The sequence below is a fragment of the Pelobates fuscus genome, chromosome 4 (genome assembly GCF_036172605.1).
Source record: "Pelobates fuscus isolate aPelFus1 chromosome 4, aPelFus1.pri, whole genome shotgun sequence".
Lineage (NCBI taxonomy): Eukaryota > Metazoa > Chordata > Amphibia > Anura > Pelobatidae > Pelobates > Pelobates fuscus.
Window position 1 is genome coordinate 158,105,335 of NC_086320.1, and position 16,229 is coordinate 158,121,563.

The 16,229-nt window shown below is 39.2% G+C and overlaps 1 protein-coding gene across 1 annotated transcript in view; it reads left to right on the top strand.

Moving 5' to 3' along the window:
* Positions 1-16,229, top strand: part of DTNBP1 (dystrobrevin binding protein 1) — a 178,469-nt gene that overhangs the window by 17,026 nt on the left and 145,214 nt on the right. The window contains exons 4-5 of the mRNA XM_063451702.1: positions 1,054-1,114; positions 9,228-9,360. Coding sequence (XP_063307772.1) covers positions 1,054-1,114; positions 9,228-9,360 — 194 coding nt within the window. The remainder of the gene's footprint in view (positions 1-1,053; positions 1,115-9,227; positions 9,361-16,229) is intronic.

Consider the following 16,229-nt stretch of genomic DNA (forward strand, 5'->3'; position numbering starts at 1 on the left):
CGAGCAATATTGGCAGGAGCAATTACTTTGTTCTTCTTTTACAAGGTTGACACCTTAGTTTTCTCCTGATAATTCCTGCAATGTTTTCACTAGGCTGATTCCTGTCTTGTGGGATTATATTTTTGAAAGCTGCTTCTTGTTCTCCTTTCTTTGCAGTTTAAATTGCCTCGCTATCTCACTCTGCTGCATTTTTCTCTGCTTGATTGTTATTACCCTATGTGTGTTTCTGAGTAATAGATATAAGGTTGGAAGATGTCGAATTTCTGGTGTTGTGAAGCAGCACCTTTCGCGTCGTCTGAAAATTGTTTCATGCATCTGAGCCTGCATTACTATTTTATTAACTTGATACATTTTTTCTGTTTTACAGTCTGGGTTCAGTTTAATGTTGCCCTTGATAGTACAAATGTTTTTAGAATCAGTGGTAAAATTTCTGTAACTCTTCTTATTCTGCAACCTGCATGGAGTATAACATCTCCATCGGTCTACTCGTGTGTGTCTTCTACAGATTACAACAGCTGTTTACTGGCTGTGGATTTATGAATAAAACACCATAGAAATCCCGAGTATTTCCCGCAGTAACATTTGTTCGTCGGTTAAATGATGTGTGTGTATATAAATATATTGTTCATTTGTTAATACATTTGAGCACACGTGAGGAGTGATGGCTAATCTTAGCCCCAGCAATGATTTACAACTACATTTCTCTAGATGCTCAGCCTTCTTTAAGTCTGCCATTCAGATATAAATGGGGTGCCAGGTTTAGTCACCACTACACTAGGGCTCACATCCCTTCTGCTCATATCCAATACAGCTGCCTGATGTCCTTGTACCCTTGTTGATGCATCTTGTGGTTACCATGGAAACAGAGGTCCTTGAATACAATGAATGCGCATGTACTGAATTTTAGGGTTTGCTTGTTTCATTTATTTTTGTCAGTGTTTTAATTTCAGGAAGTATCTGTGTGAGTGCTGGAGTTGTATTTGTGCACCCTGTAAATATATTGCTAAATATTTTGATTTGTTTCTTATTTTTGTTTTCTTTTTTATCTTCGAGATATGAGGATACCTGGGCTACCCTTCATAGAGGAGCCAGAGAGTGTGCCAAAATTGGCGAGGTAAATACCATCTTTACATTATCTACTTTTATAAAATGTGTTCTGTATGACAAACATTCACCTTTCTTAACCTCTAGAGTCTTGCCTAAAACATAGAAGTGTAGGGCAACCCATTTATGCCACATTATATCTTGAATCTAGCATCTGGAGTCAAGACAAATTTGTTTGTGAAAGAAAAATTAAGGGTAGATAAAAGGGAAAACAGAAACTATTACTACACAATGAAAGATTGTGGAATGATATCAACTGAAGTCTATCTAGACATAAAGTAAACCGTGCGGAATTCAAAACTGCAATGGTCGTCAAAACCGGCAATGGAATAAAATGCAAAAGGAACAAACAAATGCACGTCAGATGACATCTATGAGGACTAAAGAACAGTATGAATGGTACCTTTCACTGCCAAAGAGGTGGTAGTTGCTTGTTTCAGATCTTATTTCAGCAATTACATGACTCAACAGGGCAGGAAAGGGGAGCTAAAAAAAAACTTCTATGATTCAGGGTCTTCTGTTGACCAGTGATGAAACACTCTTAGAATTTTCCCTAGTAGTGCTCTACACCAGTGTTTCCCAACCCAGTCCTCAAGGCACACCTACCAGTCCAGGATTTAAGGATTACCCAGTTTTGTCTAAGGTGTTTTTAGAAAAAAAAGAAAAAACACCTTAGACAAAACTGGGTAATCCTCAAATCCTGGACTGGTAGGTGTGCCTTGAGGACTGGGTTGGGAAACACTGCTCTACACAAACTTATGGCACTGGGAGAGTTGAAGGAAAACTCATAAGTACCAAAACCACAACTGCCTACTGTAGTGGTAATGGTGCCAAGAGTTCCCTTTCTCAGTCCCTTAGTATTTTTGATAACACATTTAGCAACCCACAGCTGCTGGAATGCACAATTTAGAAAGTGGGGGCATAAAATTATAAAGAGCAGAGATTTATATAAGAAGGGCAAGTATAGTAACAGAAGAGCGCAAAGCAAACATTATAATGGCCATGGTAGGACAATGTGGATGGGATTGAGGAAGACATTTATTTTTAGATGGCAATTGGTAACAGTGACTTGCCTAATTTTGAGTTGTTTACCATAAATCTGTTGGAAGGTACTTTAATTTGTATTTCATTTTTGAATATTTTGCTGGGAGGAAGTGAAAAGAGAAATCATTTTTAACATGAAGGTTCAATTAGTTTTTACATCCTAAGCACTAGCTAGAGCTGGCCTGAGTATAAATTTCAATTACAAACCATTCTTTGTGAATTTGCAGTATGAATTAAACAGAGGAATATTGCTTTAAGATAATGAAACTACAAAAGTAAGCAACTCTGCCTTCCTCATCTAGGAAGTATGAAAAGCCCCTGGATATATACCCAACCAAATCTAGTTATATTGTGATTGGGAAGGTTTGCTCAGCTGATTACACAGCCTTTTATAGGTGCTGGAGTGTGGGAGAATTTTGTGCCTGCATATTCAGCAGGGATCCTCTTTACTAGCTGGCCTGTGTACTTGAAACTTAAGTTTTAGAGAGGTAGAAATAGGGGTTATAATGATTAAATTTGACATGCCAATTTAAAAGTTATAAACCCGAAATGAATTGCATAAATTCATACATATGATCTGACATTTTCCAATTTAGGTCAAAACATAATTGGTTTAACAATTTAATACAGATTAAATAATTTGTACTGCTTAAGTGATGTAATGCTTATTTTTTTTTGGGGGTGGGGGGGGATTTAAAAAAAAAAAAAATTAAGTGATGGAATACATTAAAGGAACACTATCTTCACCTTAATTACTTTAGCTATATAAAGCAGTTTTAGTGTATATAGATCATTCCCCTGCAATTTCACTGCTCAATTCACTGTCATTTAGGAGTTAAATCACTTTGTTTCTGTTTATGCAGCCCTAGCCACACCTCCCCTGGCTATGATTGACAGAGCATGCATGAAAAAAAAAACAGTTTTCACTTTCAAACAGATGTAATTTACCTTAAATAATTGTATCATAATCTCTAAATTGAACTTTAATCACATACAGGAGGCTCTTGTAGGGCCTAGCAAGCTATTAACATAGCAGGGGATAAGAAAATCTTGATTAAACAGAACTTTAATAAATAAAAGCCTAAAAAGGGCTCTCTTTACAGGAAGTGTTTATGGAAGGTTGTGCAAGTCACATGCAGGGAGGTGTGACTAGGGTTCATAAACAAAGGGATTTAACTCCTAAATGGCAGAGGATTGAGCAGTGAGGCTGCAGGAGCATGTTCTGTACACGAAAACTGCTTCATTAACCCCTTAAGGACCAAACTTCTGGAATAAAAGGGAATCATGACATGTCACGCGTCCTTAAGGGGTTAAGCTAAAGTTGTTCAGGTGACTATAGTGTCCCTTTAATGGAAATGTATTATGTAGTATGCTGTGAATTACCTTTGGCCTTGACATTGTTTTTTAAAAATGATGCAAGGCACAAAATATACAGGAAATGTCACCCCCTTTACTTATAAGCCTTTCCATAGGACATATGTAGAACGTATAAAGCAAAAAACAAGAAATAATGTTTTGCTTAAAATTATCCCATTAAACCTCAAGCTTGTGGAACAGAGATCTGTTCCATTATAGGATGATAACAATGAAATACTTCCAGTGGTAGCCATTGTATAACACAAGGTAGAACCAAGGAAAAATAAATAAAAAGAGAAACCTTCTAATAGAAAAACTGAATTAGACGTAGCTCAACCTTGTCATGAAAAGATTGTCAGGTGGCAAACGATTGTCAGCGTTTACGAAATGTTTGTTTTTTCATATATCCCCCCAAAACTTGCAGAGAAAAAAAATACATGCATGCTTTCTTGGTGGATATATCTTCTAAACAGTAGGGGAAAAAATTGTGTGTGTATATTTTTTTTTACTGGCATATAGTGGCAGTACTGACAAGTGGGTTGGATCTTTATTTCAATGTACAAGAAGCTCTGTATTTAATACTAAAATTGTATTTATTTCCCGCCTACTTACTCTTAAATACCATCTCCCTCAAGATTGACCAGTTCTTCTTGCCCCAACATCTGGACGGACACGAGCTCTGTGTAATCCAGGTCTGGTAAGGCACACACGATGATGTTTGGGACAATGATCCGAAAGCTCCCTGGGTGGAGAGCTGAGAGGCCTCACTTGTACACTCGATGTTACAAAGCAGGAATGGGAAGTACATTTTTTTTCCCCCCCGGCATTGTAAGTAGGAGGTCCTCTAATCAGTTTACAGGCTTCATACCTGTGCACAGCAGTGAAACGCATGCTCAGGATTCCTTGTATTCCACTGAAGTTCTGATTGCGCTACTGCGCGTGAGCAGATCAAAACTTTGTTTTTGGCGCAAACTTCAATTTAGAAATTTAGCCAATTTTTTTTCCATTTTTTTGTGCACAAAGATTTACAAACCGCCTTGGTGCGCCACAACAACGGTGTCAAGGTATATATATCTTCAGTATGCAGTACATGACGTGGCTTTTTATAAATTCTTTATTATTTTAAGGTGAGCTATAGGGTACAGAATAGAGAAAGAGATGGGGTGGTAGTCACATCCAGTAATTTGCAGTACGTATTACATTTTATCAATGCCATTGTGGTTTATAGCAAGACCTCAGTTTAGTTCTCGGTGGTTGAGTTGTTCAAGATCTTGTTCTGTACGTCTCGTGTGGTGGTAGTCTTATGTTCGTCGGTCATTTTAAATTTTTATAAGAGTTTACAGACGCAAGTGTGTATTTAAAAGATTAATAAGCGAGGTGACGTTAGTGCGAAATATAAGTAGTAAAGACACAGTAAGTAGATTAACATATTAAACAAACTGAGGTAACAGTATACTGTGTAGTACTAACTGTTGAGATCATGTCTACTTCATGCATGGGAAGATTTGAGTGATATGCTATATCAATAAGCTCAACTCAAAAGCATGCTGGAGCTAAACATCATTTTAGGTGTATGCAAACATTACACGTCAGGCTTACTGGTTGCCCTGGCAGATTTAGCCTTAAAATAGGAGAATACAAGCAAGTTCTGGGGAGAGACTAGCAAGAAGAGTTTAACTCTCCATTAGTGTCTGCGCCGCTCGCGCTAGGTCTGAGGTTAGTAAGGCCGGTTTAGTAAAGTTAGAAGATAACAAATGCTTAGTTACTGATGGGAAACAGTTGAGTCACATGAGAAAACAGGTAGGTATGCTAAACAGTTAAGGTCTTGGCATCTGCTGGAATGTTCGGCCACCTGATATCACAGTCCCCTTACCATAGTTACTTCACCCAATGCCTTGACTGGGAGGTTGCTGCTTGGCCATTCTGCTGTCTAGGGGGTTGCTTGGGTGTGCCCTCCAGGCTGCTGCAGGGGGTTGGTGCTTCAGCTGTTGTGCCTGCCGGTGACTTCCCTTGTAGGGGGTGCCCGCAGTGAACCAGGGCACTTGTGGTGAGGTGTTTGTTTTCGCCGTGCACGATGCTTCAGGGTGCTGGGTGTTGGTGGAGGCCGGAGTGAGGCTGGCTTCGACCTGCGTGGGAGTTTAGCAGTGGTCCGGGGCAGGCAACGTGTGGGTTTGGATGTCAGAGATGTCGCGCTGTTTTCGGCACCATTTTCCCGGCGTGTCGTTTTCGACTTATCGTGCCGCTAATCTGTGCGTGAGAGGGCGCTGCAGTCGTTAAGTGCTCGACCTGGGTGTGTTGCAGCCTGTCTTTCATCTAGCTTGTGCCAAAAGGCCTCGAATAAGACATCCAGCCTCTCTAGGAAGTCAGCTTTTCGTGTCTTGATGAGTGGCTCTGGGCCGGTCGCCGCCATTTTGGGACTGGATCGACTCGTCTTGGATTGTTGCCCCGCCGCCCGATGGGGCCCTCCTGCCCCTGCTGGTCCATGGGTGGGGGGGCGGAGGGGGAAACGAGCGCCCAGATTCAAGCTGTTGGCCATCGAAGGCGACTGGGCAGCGGCCACCTCCCCCGCACCGGCCATGCTGGTAGGCCTTGGTTTGCCGAGCCAGGGTTCCTGCAGTTGGTGCCACATGCTTGGTGTCAGCGTGTAGCCCTTGCCATCAGCTCCTGGTTGGTGGTCCATTCAGCTAGTTTGAAATCTGTTTAAAGTGTTTAAATCAGGTTAGTTTGCCGCAAGGAGCAGGAGCAGATCCAACCTGCGTCCGCTGAGCTCTGCGGTCAGGCACCGCCCCCTAGAAAAGCCAATTTATAATATGCCAATGGTGTAGGCATAGGTACTCTGTGTCACCAGCTTTTCCACACGACTGTGAGGTTTTTGAGGTGTCTACTTTAAAAACTTCATATTTTAATTTATTTATTTTATTTAGAAAATGTCCAGTCCTGCCTCTCTGAATAAAGATAAAATGTCAGGTCCTGCTCCAGTGAAGGCTACTTGTAAAGCCAAATGGATTCAGGAAGACATCTTGCAATCAGTGTTCAGCAGAAATTCAGGAAAAATCAAAGCAAAAGGAAATGCATTCATTTGTAAGCTGGTTCCAGGAATACATATCCCAAAGTTTGAATAGTTTTAAAGATTCTGTTAAAAAAAAAAAAAAAAAAAAAAAAGGAAAGCAGGTCTGTTAAAGATCGAGAGCATCAGGTTAAAAATGTAAGAGACACAAAGGTCTTCTTTACAATCGGAACTGTCATTGGGGGAATAAAATAAATATGATTTCTATGTTTCTATGTTTGCTATTCTGGAAATGAAATGGACATTTAAACGTGGGGCCTTAACACCCCATGGTTTAAATATAGATTTTGAACTCACATTTTTTTTAGATTAAAAAGTTTGCATGCTCTTGAACACTCTTCTGGACATCCATCCTATATTAAGCACTTACATTTTTTTTTTAAATCAATTTTTATATTTGATGTACAATTTTTATATTTTTTTAAAAAATCAATGATCCTCAACAAAATATACAGCAAATCATCACATTTTTATCAAGCATCTGTTTTCACTTTAAGAATCCTATGTGGATTTTATAGGAGATATATCCATTTTAAATAATGCTCAAAATCAACATAGTCCAATTAAAGATTATGATGAAGATATATAAATCCACCTTATTCTCCACTAGCACTTTAAGAATAGCGAAGGTCTATCCCTTTAAACAACGCACAACACCGTTTAACCAAAGGGCTCAGAGTTTATCAACATAACATCTAAGAATCTCCCAATTCAGATGACGATATAATAATATGAAGGGTTTTTTACATATTAGATCTTTACTGGTACTAGTCTCATTTTAAGAATCCTATGTGTTTTATAGGTATATCTCTTTAATAAGTAAATCCAATAAAGTCTCATTCAAGTCTTTTTATATGTTGGATGTTTTATCAATATTGACTTGGTTCATGTTTTTTATTTTTTTATCATTAGTTCCTCAATATAATGAGGACATAATTTACAGAAGTTACCTCATATTTATTAGCACTTGCTTTACTCTATGAATCCCATATGGTCTGCATAAGAGACCTTTAACTTTAAATAATGCTTAAAAGCAACATTGTTTTATTAAATGTCATTTAAACAATATCTAAAAATTCCCCCATTATATTACCTATAGGGGTTATTCTAAAGTTTTTAAAGGACCACTCTAGCACCCAGACCACTTCAGCTTAATGAAGTGGTCTGGGTGCCAGGTCCCTCTAGGATTAACCCTTTTTTTTTTATAAACATAGCAGTTTCAGAGAAACTGCTATGTTTATACTGAGGGTTAATCCAGCCTCCAAAACCTCTAGTGGCTGTCTCATTGACAGCCGCTAGAGGCGCTTGCGTGATTCTCACTGTGAAAATCACAGTGAGAGCACGCAAACGTCCATAGGAAAGCATTGTAAACATTTAATAAATATTTAATAGCCACATCCTGCACACTTTTCTTCTTTCCCTAGTTTGGATCTGTCAGTGGTTTTGAAGGCTATGTTCGAAGCCCCTTTGAACCTTTGGAGGAAGTTCTATTGAAGATTCTATAATTGAAGACTGCTTTTTTGGTAGCAAACACTTCTGCTAGGAGGATTGGAGAAATGCAAGCACTTTCATCTGTAGAATTCCTGATGTTTCACCTAGATACGGTTGTATTATATCCCAAACCTTCCTTTTTTCCTAAGGCGATCTCAAGACCAAAAATCATCAACCTATTCTTCCTTCTATTTGCTGGTCTGGTACATCAGAGTCGGAAAGAAAAATGGCATCTATTGGATATTAAAGAGCCTTAGAAATGTACCTACGTCGATCAGCAGAATACAGAAATATGGATCATTTATTTTATTAATTTTAAAGGTTCTCCCAGAGGTAAAGAGGCTCCTAGACCTTCTATCGCTTGATGGCTTACTGAAGCTATTAAATTGGCGTATGAAGTCAACCTACTCCTCCCCTCTCTTCTGGTGAAAGCACACTTCAAGGGCCTATTCAGAAGATATATGTAAGGAGCCAAAATGGTGATACTTTCATAAAGCATTATAGACCGGACATATTCTCTTCCTCTGAACCTGCTTTTGGGAGCAAAGTGCTTCAAGTAGTTGCCTATTGAATTCCCACCATTTTGTTATTTATGGGGGTCTTGCTATACCACTTACCAGTACTGCCACTGTGCCAGGAAAATATTTGACTTACTGTAAATTCTTAGTTTCCCTATCTTAGTTAATAAATTATATTTTGCAGTTTTTCTTTTTGTTTTTTTGTCTCTGTTGTTTACTTGTTGTACCTTGTAGATCTCTGGGGAGATGATATTTAAGGGTAATGAATAGGTAGGAATGAATTACATTATTTTCTAATATTAAAATATAGAGCTTCTTGTCCTTTGAAATTAAGATACAACCCACTTGTCAGTACTGCCACTTTATTAAGGAAAAAATAATTTACAATAAGAAAAATGTCCTGTTTTCAATTTTGTGTTCCTTTAACATTGTTATTAAATTGCTATTGTGTTTTAATATGTAATTATTACTACTACCACTAGGTGGTAGAGTGTTCACATTTATGCCCACTTTGTGGTTAATGTGAGTCAAATTCTTGCTGTAACATATTGTTTCTGTATCACCATGTATTTTAAAATATTGGACATAGTGATGCTACCACTACTGTTCACCATAGACATTAAATGTGTGTCATGACTGTCTTTCAGCAGGTGGATAGTGAAGTGGTGATGCTGTCCGCCCACTGGGAGAAAAAGAGAACAAGTCTAGTAGAATTGCAAGAGCAGCTGCAACAAATGCCATCCTTTCTTGCCAATTTGGAGTCTGTAACTTCTAAACTGGGTTAGTAAGTGCTTGCAAAACTTTTTAAGTAGTAAGAGATTTATCATGCTTCTGAAGTTTCACTGCTCAAGTCTGTCATTTAGGAGGTAAATCACTCTTTCTATCCACACCTTCCCTGGCTGTGACCAGGGCCGTCTTTAATATTGACCGGACCCTGGGCAACCATTTGCTTGGGGTCCCTGCCCCCTGCCAGGCATACTAACACACAGAGACATACACTGACTGACATACTGGCACGCGCTCAGACCATATACTGACACAGACATACACTGTCAGACATACTGACACACATACACAAAGACTTACAATGACAGACATACTGACATACACACATACTGACATACACAGACACACATACTGACATACACAGACACACATACTGACATACACAGACACACATACTGACATACACAGACACACATACTGACATACACAGACACACATACTGACATACACAGACACACATACTGACATACACAGACACACATACTGACATACACAGACACACATACTGACATACACAGACACACATACTGACATACACTGACAGACAGCCCTGCGGACCCCTGTGACCGGGTGCCCGCCTCCATGTATTGCGGCCTCGGCCTGCATGGTATAACCGCTGGGGCCGCACGTGAAGGGATCCATTGGGTGGCCCACGCTGTCAGGGCCACCCGATAACTATAGATTTCCAGGGGGCCCGGTCAGTGCTGCGGCGCTTTAACAGCGCAACTGGGCCGCCTGAGATGACATCAGATGCTGGTAGGTAGTGACTGCCCAGGCCACTTCTCCCAGCTATCAGACAGAGCCACGCGGGAGGAAGAGAGGAGGGAGTCAGAGTGGGGACCCCACTGGAGCCCAGGGAAGTCATCCTCCTGCATTTATAAGGTAAGAAACAGGAGGGTGACTAAAACGTGTTTGTGTGTGTGTGTGTATGTATGTATGTATGTGTGTGTGTGTGTGTGTGTGTGTGTATATATATATATATATATATATATATATATATATAATGAAATAAGACTCCTGCACTCCAACTAAAAAACAATTAAACACCTGGTGCCAAGTCACATAGATACAGAAAAATCAAAAAAATACCGGCACTCTAGGTTTTCTTCATCCAATTTATTGTATGTATCCAAGATTGTCAACATTTCAGCTCCTGGTCGGAGCTTTCATCAGGACACATGAAATAGCATAAATAAAAATGACAAACATATATAGGACACATAATCAAAATTCACTCACCAAGAACAGGTGTATCCTATCTCATCAAATGCCTGGCGTGCACTGAGCGTATGTGCGCATGTGTGCCATTCTCTAAGCCACCCCCAAGTCAGGAAGTAGCTGTAGCCAATCGCTATTCCGCGGGTACGTCACAGCTCCATGGCAACCATTTGTAAACACGGTCGCCGCTGTGTAAACTGAAGCCGCAGGGAGATTCTCTCCTTTATCCACGATCGGCCAGCTCTACATCTGACACTGGTTTGCTGGCATTACTATGGCAACACATCAACACCATATTGCTAGGAGTATAAATACATAGATATAATTTGCAATAAAGTAATACTCCATTAGACAAAAACATTTCCATTATCTTTGTATTAAAGCTTATATAATCCTAGTCCATGGTCTAAAACCAAATTAATAAAGCAAAATGTGATAATGTGCATAATTATAAATACATAAGTATATATAAGAAATATAAAATCAACCTTACATAAAGGTATGTTATATATAGTGACTCAAAAAGAGTTATATTTATATTTATTTGTGTTATTTTACACTAAGTGTATCTATTGCTACATAATTAAAATCTAATGGTGTATAATACCCCCCCAATTTTTTTTTTTTTAAATACAAATGTGTTAATATGTGCAAAAAGAATATTATTATAAAGTGTTAGTTTTAAATACTATTTAGTATTGACATTCTTGTCCAATTTGTGTGTCTATATATAATTCGGTGTAGACTGGTATAGGCCCGGATACTGATAGTGTATTAAGAAAAAAATAATAATAAATAAAAAAATAAAAAGTAATTACTATATTGTAAGTTGTGCTAATTAGTACTAATTGCACAGGCTATTGATGAAAAAGATACATGAACATAAGGTGAGATATGTGTAGATTATTCTCAGATACATGAATTCAATTATATCAAAAAGACAAAAAAATAACTTTGTAAGATTGAGGAATATACGTATTTATTCGAGTATAACGCGCAAAATTTTGAACCGATTTTTTTAATCTAAAATTAGGGGTGCGCGTTATACTCGAATAAATATTAGCCCAGCAGAAGAGGGAGGGAGTGGGTGCTCCGATAATACCTCCCAGGACCGCCGGGCTCATTACAAGCCCGGCGGTCCTGGGGTGGCGGGCAGCAAGAGTTTACTCACCTCCCTGCAGCTCCTCCAGCTCCCCAGTGTAAATCTTGCGAGACCCGCGGCCAGCTCTGACGGCCGCGGGTCTCGCGAGATTTACACTGGGGAGCTGGAGGAGCTGCAGGGAGGTGAGTAAACGCTTGCTGCCCGGCGGTCCTGGTAGGTATTATCGGAGCACCCCCTCCCTCTTCTGCTGGGCTAATATTTATTCGAGTATAACGAGCAACCCTAATTTTAGATTAAAAATCAGTACAAAATTTTATACCGATTTTTAATCGAAAATTAGGGGTGCGCGTTATACACGTGTGCGCGTTATACTCGAATAAATACAGTAAGTATCCAATTTATGTTAAGAGACATTTTTTTTTATAGGAATGAGGTAAAAGAGCATTGTTCATTCAAGCCTTTTGGGGTCAATGTGCCCAGTTCTAGTATCCAATATGTCTCTCTCTGCAACAAGAACTTGGCTCGATTTCCCCCTCTAGCTGCCACCGGAATATGATCAATCGCTACACATCATAGAGTAGAGTTGATATTGTTTCTCTAGAAAATGTCGGGCCACAGGTTTATCCGATTTGCCATCTCGATAGGCCAAGCGGATACTTGACCTATGGCCTCTAATTCTCTCGCATAGAGCTGTCTCGGTTTTGCCAATATAACTCAGTCCACAGGGACATGCAAGTTTACAAACTCTATGCGACAATGTATTCTGTGGGCAATTTTATAAACCTTTCCTGTGTGGGGGTGGGAGAAAGTCTTAGAAGGAATAAGGTGTCCACAGGTTACACATCCTAGACATCTAACACAACCATTATTCTTCTCCATTGTAGATGGTTTATAACAATGGATAGGGTCCGTTTTTACTAATAAGTCCCTTAAGTTCCTATTTCTCTTGTAGCAAAACATTGGTCTGTGTGTTAATTCTTTGGGGAGCGTTGGGTCCTGCTTAAGTATGTTCCAGTTTCGAGTAATAGATTCAGTTATCTTCTTACTAGCAGAGTGTAGTTTCATTGGGAATACTGTTCTTATTTGTAATTCCTTTCGGGGTACTATTCCCTCCATATGCTGTTCTCTAGCTTTAAGAAGAGCTTTATCCAGTACTGGTCGTTTATATCCTCTTTTTGTGAATTTCAGATACATAGTTTTCAATTGTTTCTGCATTGTTCTTCTTATTATTCCGATATACCCTCAAGAATTGCGATAATGGTAGTGAATTTTTCAGATGCTGTGGATGAAAACTTTCAGAGTGCAAGATGGTATTTCGATCGATAGGTTTGGTGTATAATCTATACTCCAATTTTTTATTAATTACTGTCAACTCAACGTCAAGGAATTGGACATTCTCAGTGTGAATTTTGGAGGTCACTTTGATGGGAGTAGGTAACTCATTTATATATTCAGTAAATGCTACTGCTTCTGCATGTGTTCCTCTCCAGAGAATCAGAATGTCGTCTATGAACCTATAGTATCTTACTATTTGTTCTTGGTATCTTGTTATGATGTATTGTTGTTCGAAGTCGAACATGAAAGTATTTGCATACATGGGGGCCATTGCTGCCCCATGGAAGTTCCAGATATCTGTAGGAACCATTTTGTTTCAAATCAAAAGTAGTTGTACCGTAAAGCCAATGACAATAGTTCCATGGTGTATTCAATCGGGGGTCCATGGTAGCATGCAGAACTCGACAATAGTTTCCTCATGGCCTCGATCCCGTCATCATGGGGTATTACAGTGTACAGACTATTCACGTCCATTGTTATAAGTAGCCCTTTGAATTCCCCAATTTGTTTAAGGTCATGCAGGAGGCTACTAGTATCCTTAATGCACGTTGGTATAGCCGTAACTGGTTGTTTAAACAAGTAGTCCAGATACTTGGCTATAGGTTCTAAGATACCCTCTATCGCAGAAACAATCGGTCTGCCTGGGGGATCTTTAGGATTTTTATGAATTTTCGGTAACGTGTATAGGATTGGTGTCCGAGGATGTTTCTTCTGTAAATATTCAAATAGGTCTGTATCAATGTAACCAGCTTTAAGGCCGAATATTAATACCTCTTCAATTTTTTGGGCAATATTGTTTGTAGGGTCCTTCTCCAGAAGTTGATAAGTTTCCAGTGTTTCCAATTGCTTGTATATTTCACTAGCATACTCTGCATAGTTTAAAACGACTATGCCCCCGCCCTTATCTGCAGGGGGGATTACAATTGTAGGGTCTGACGCTAATTGCCTTACTAATGTATGTTGTTCCCTGGTAAAATTCCAGTGTTGAGGTTTGTGTCCATTTAAGATTTCTGCTGTTTAATTTCGAACAGTGGACAAAAATGTTTTAATTGTCGGTTGATTTGATGGAGGGTCAAACTGGCTTGATCTTTTGAAGAGTGGTTTATTAGATCCATTGACTTCAACAGTGGTAGGTTTCTGTACCTTATTGAAGAAATCTTTCAATCTCAATGTCTGGCCGAACTTGTACAGTTCCACATTCCATTTAAAATGGTTAGATGCTCTTGTAGGAATAAACGACAATCCCTTACTTAAAATATCCAATTCCTTGTGGCTGAGTGTTCTTTCTGACAAGTTGAAAACAGGTATTACTTCCGCACTGGAGGTTTCCCTCTGGGTCCAGTGGGTTCGTCCTTTTTGTCCCCGTTTTGTAATTGATCTGTCGTTTTTGTTTTTGCTTCTTGTGATGGTTCTCCGGGGTGCTGTATTGTGGACCCTCCATTTCTAAAAAATGGACTGATTGTGATGGTTGAGTTCCTTCATTTTCCGATGCTGACTCACCTGAGGTGACATCAATAGTGGCTAGATTTGGCTTAATTATCCTTTTATTAAATCTCCTTGGACGATTACGATGTTCTCCTGATAGGCATCTATATACGTAATGGTCAGTATTGTCCTGCTGTACACGTTCCATCTTCTGTCTTTTGAACTTTATGAGTTGGTTTTTATACTTGATTATTTCCTCATTAAGTTTAAGTTAATGAGGAAATAATCAAGTATAAAAACCAACTCATAAAGTTTTATATATATATATATATATATATGTATGTATGTATATGTACAGTGGCCACCCTGAGGAATCCTGTGACTGGGAAAGCCCCATGGATCTGTTTTCGCACTGGGACCCCATGGATCGTATGTACGACACTGTTCAGGAGGCTTTTGTAGGGTCCTGTACGTAATTAAGAAGAGTCTGCAGTAATGTAGGTTTAAACATTAGATCTCTTTACAGGCAGTGTTTAGGGAGGTGTATGACTAGGGTTGTATAAAGAAGATGATTTAACTTCTAAATCTCAGAACATTGGGGAGTAATCTATACACCAAGCCTGCTTCATTAAGCTAATGTTTTGGTGACTATAGTTTCCCTTTACATTTTATATATGAAATGGTTGGATCTTCCCTATCTCTATTGTGTTTTGATTACCGAGAATCAACTGTGCTTCACACTATTCTGTAGGAAGCCGCTTTGGAAACAAACAATCCTTCTCTCTCTGAACAAATACCTAAATGACTGATATCAATGTGTTCTATTATTGACTTTCTGAGACATTGAGATGTTGCACTAAATAATGGAAGCTGAGTAATAACATAAGTTTATATGGAAACAAAACCATGAAAACTGTTCTACTTGTTTGCGAGTTATTTTTATTCTGTACGGATTCTGTAGATTGTACTTGAAATTAAGAAATGACTCATTCAGCATTTCAACAGCTACCCCTAGAACTCACAGCACCAAACCCTGCAGGAACAGCCTTAAAGGACCAGTATAGTGCCAGGAAAACAAACTCACAGTAAGAAGCGCGGAAGCACCTCTAGCGGCTGTCAGTGAGACGGCCACTAGAGGCTGGATTAACCCTATTGTAAACATAACAGTTTCTCTGAAACTGCTATGTTTACAGCAGCAGGGTTAACCCTAGATGGACCTGGCACCCAGACCACTTCATTAACCCCTTAAGGACCAAACTTCTGGAATAAAAGGGAATCCTGACATGTCACATATGTCATGTGTCCTTAAGGGGTTAAGCTGAAGTGGTCTGGGTGCCTATAGTGGTCCTTTAAGCAGAGGTAGCATTTCTAGATGATCATAATACGACTCACATCCAGCTCTGCTACTTTTCCACATTGTTTTGTGGCTGTCACCCTTGCTGCCCCGTTGTGTATTTGTACCCCACCTCATCTAGACAGTAAGCTCGCTTGAGCAGGGGCCTCATCTACCTATTCCTGTGTCACTGTGAAATTGTCTCATGTATTGTAAACTCCCCTCCCCTTTCATAACATTGTAAAACGCTGCAGAATTAGTCGGCACTATATAAATACCAATAATAATAATAAGTAGGACACATAAGATGATAAAGAAAACAAGCAGAAAAATACAATGTGTATGTAAACATTGTAATATAAAAATGAATACCACAAATGGAAAAAAAAAAGTGAAAAAATGGCACAAGCCCAAAATAGTTTTATTCCCTATGGTGTCCATGTTTGTAAA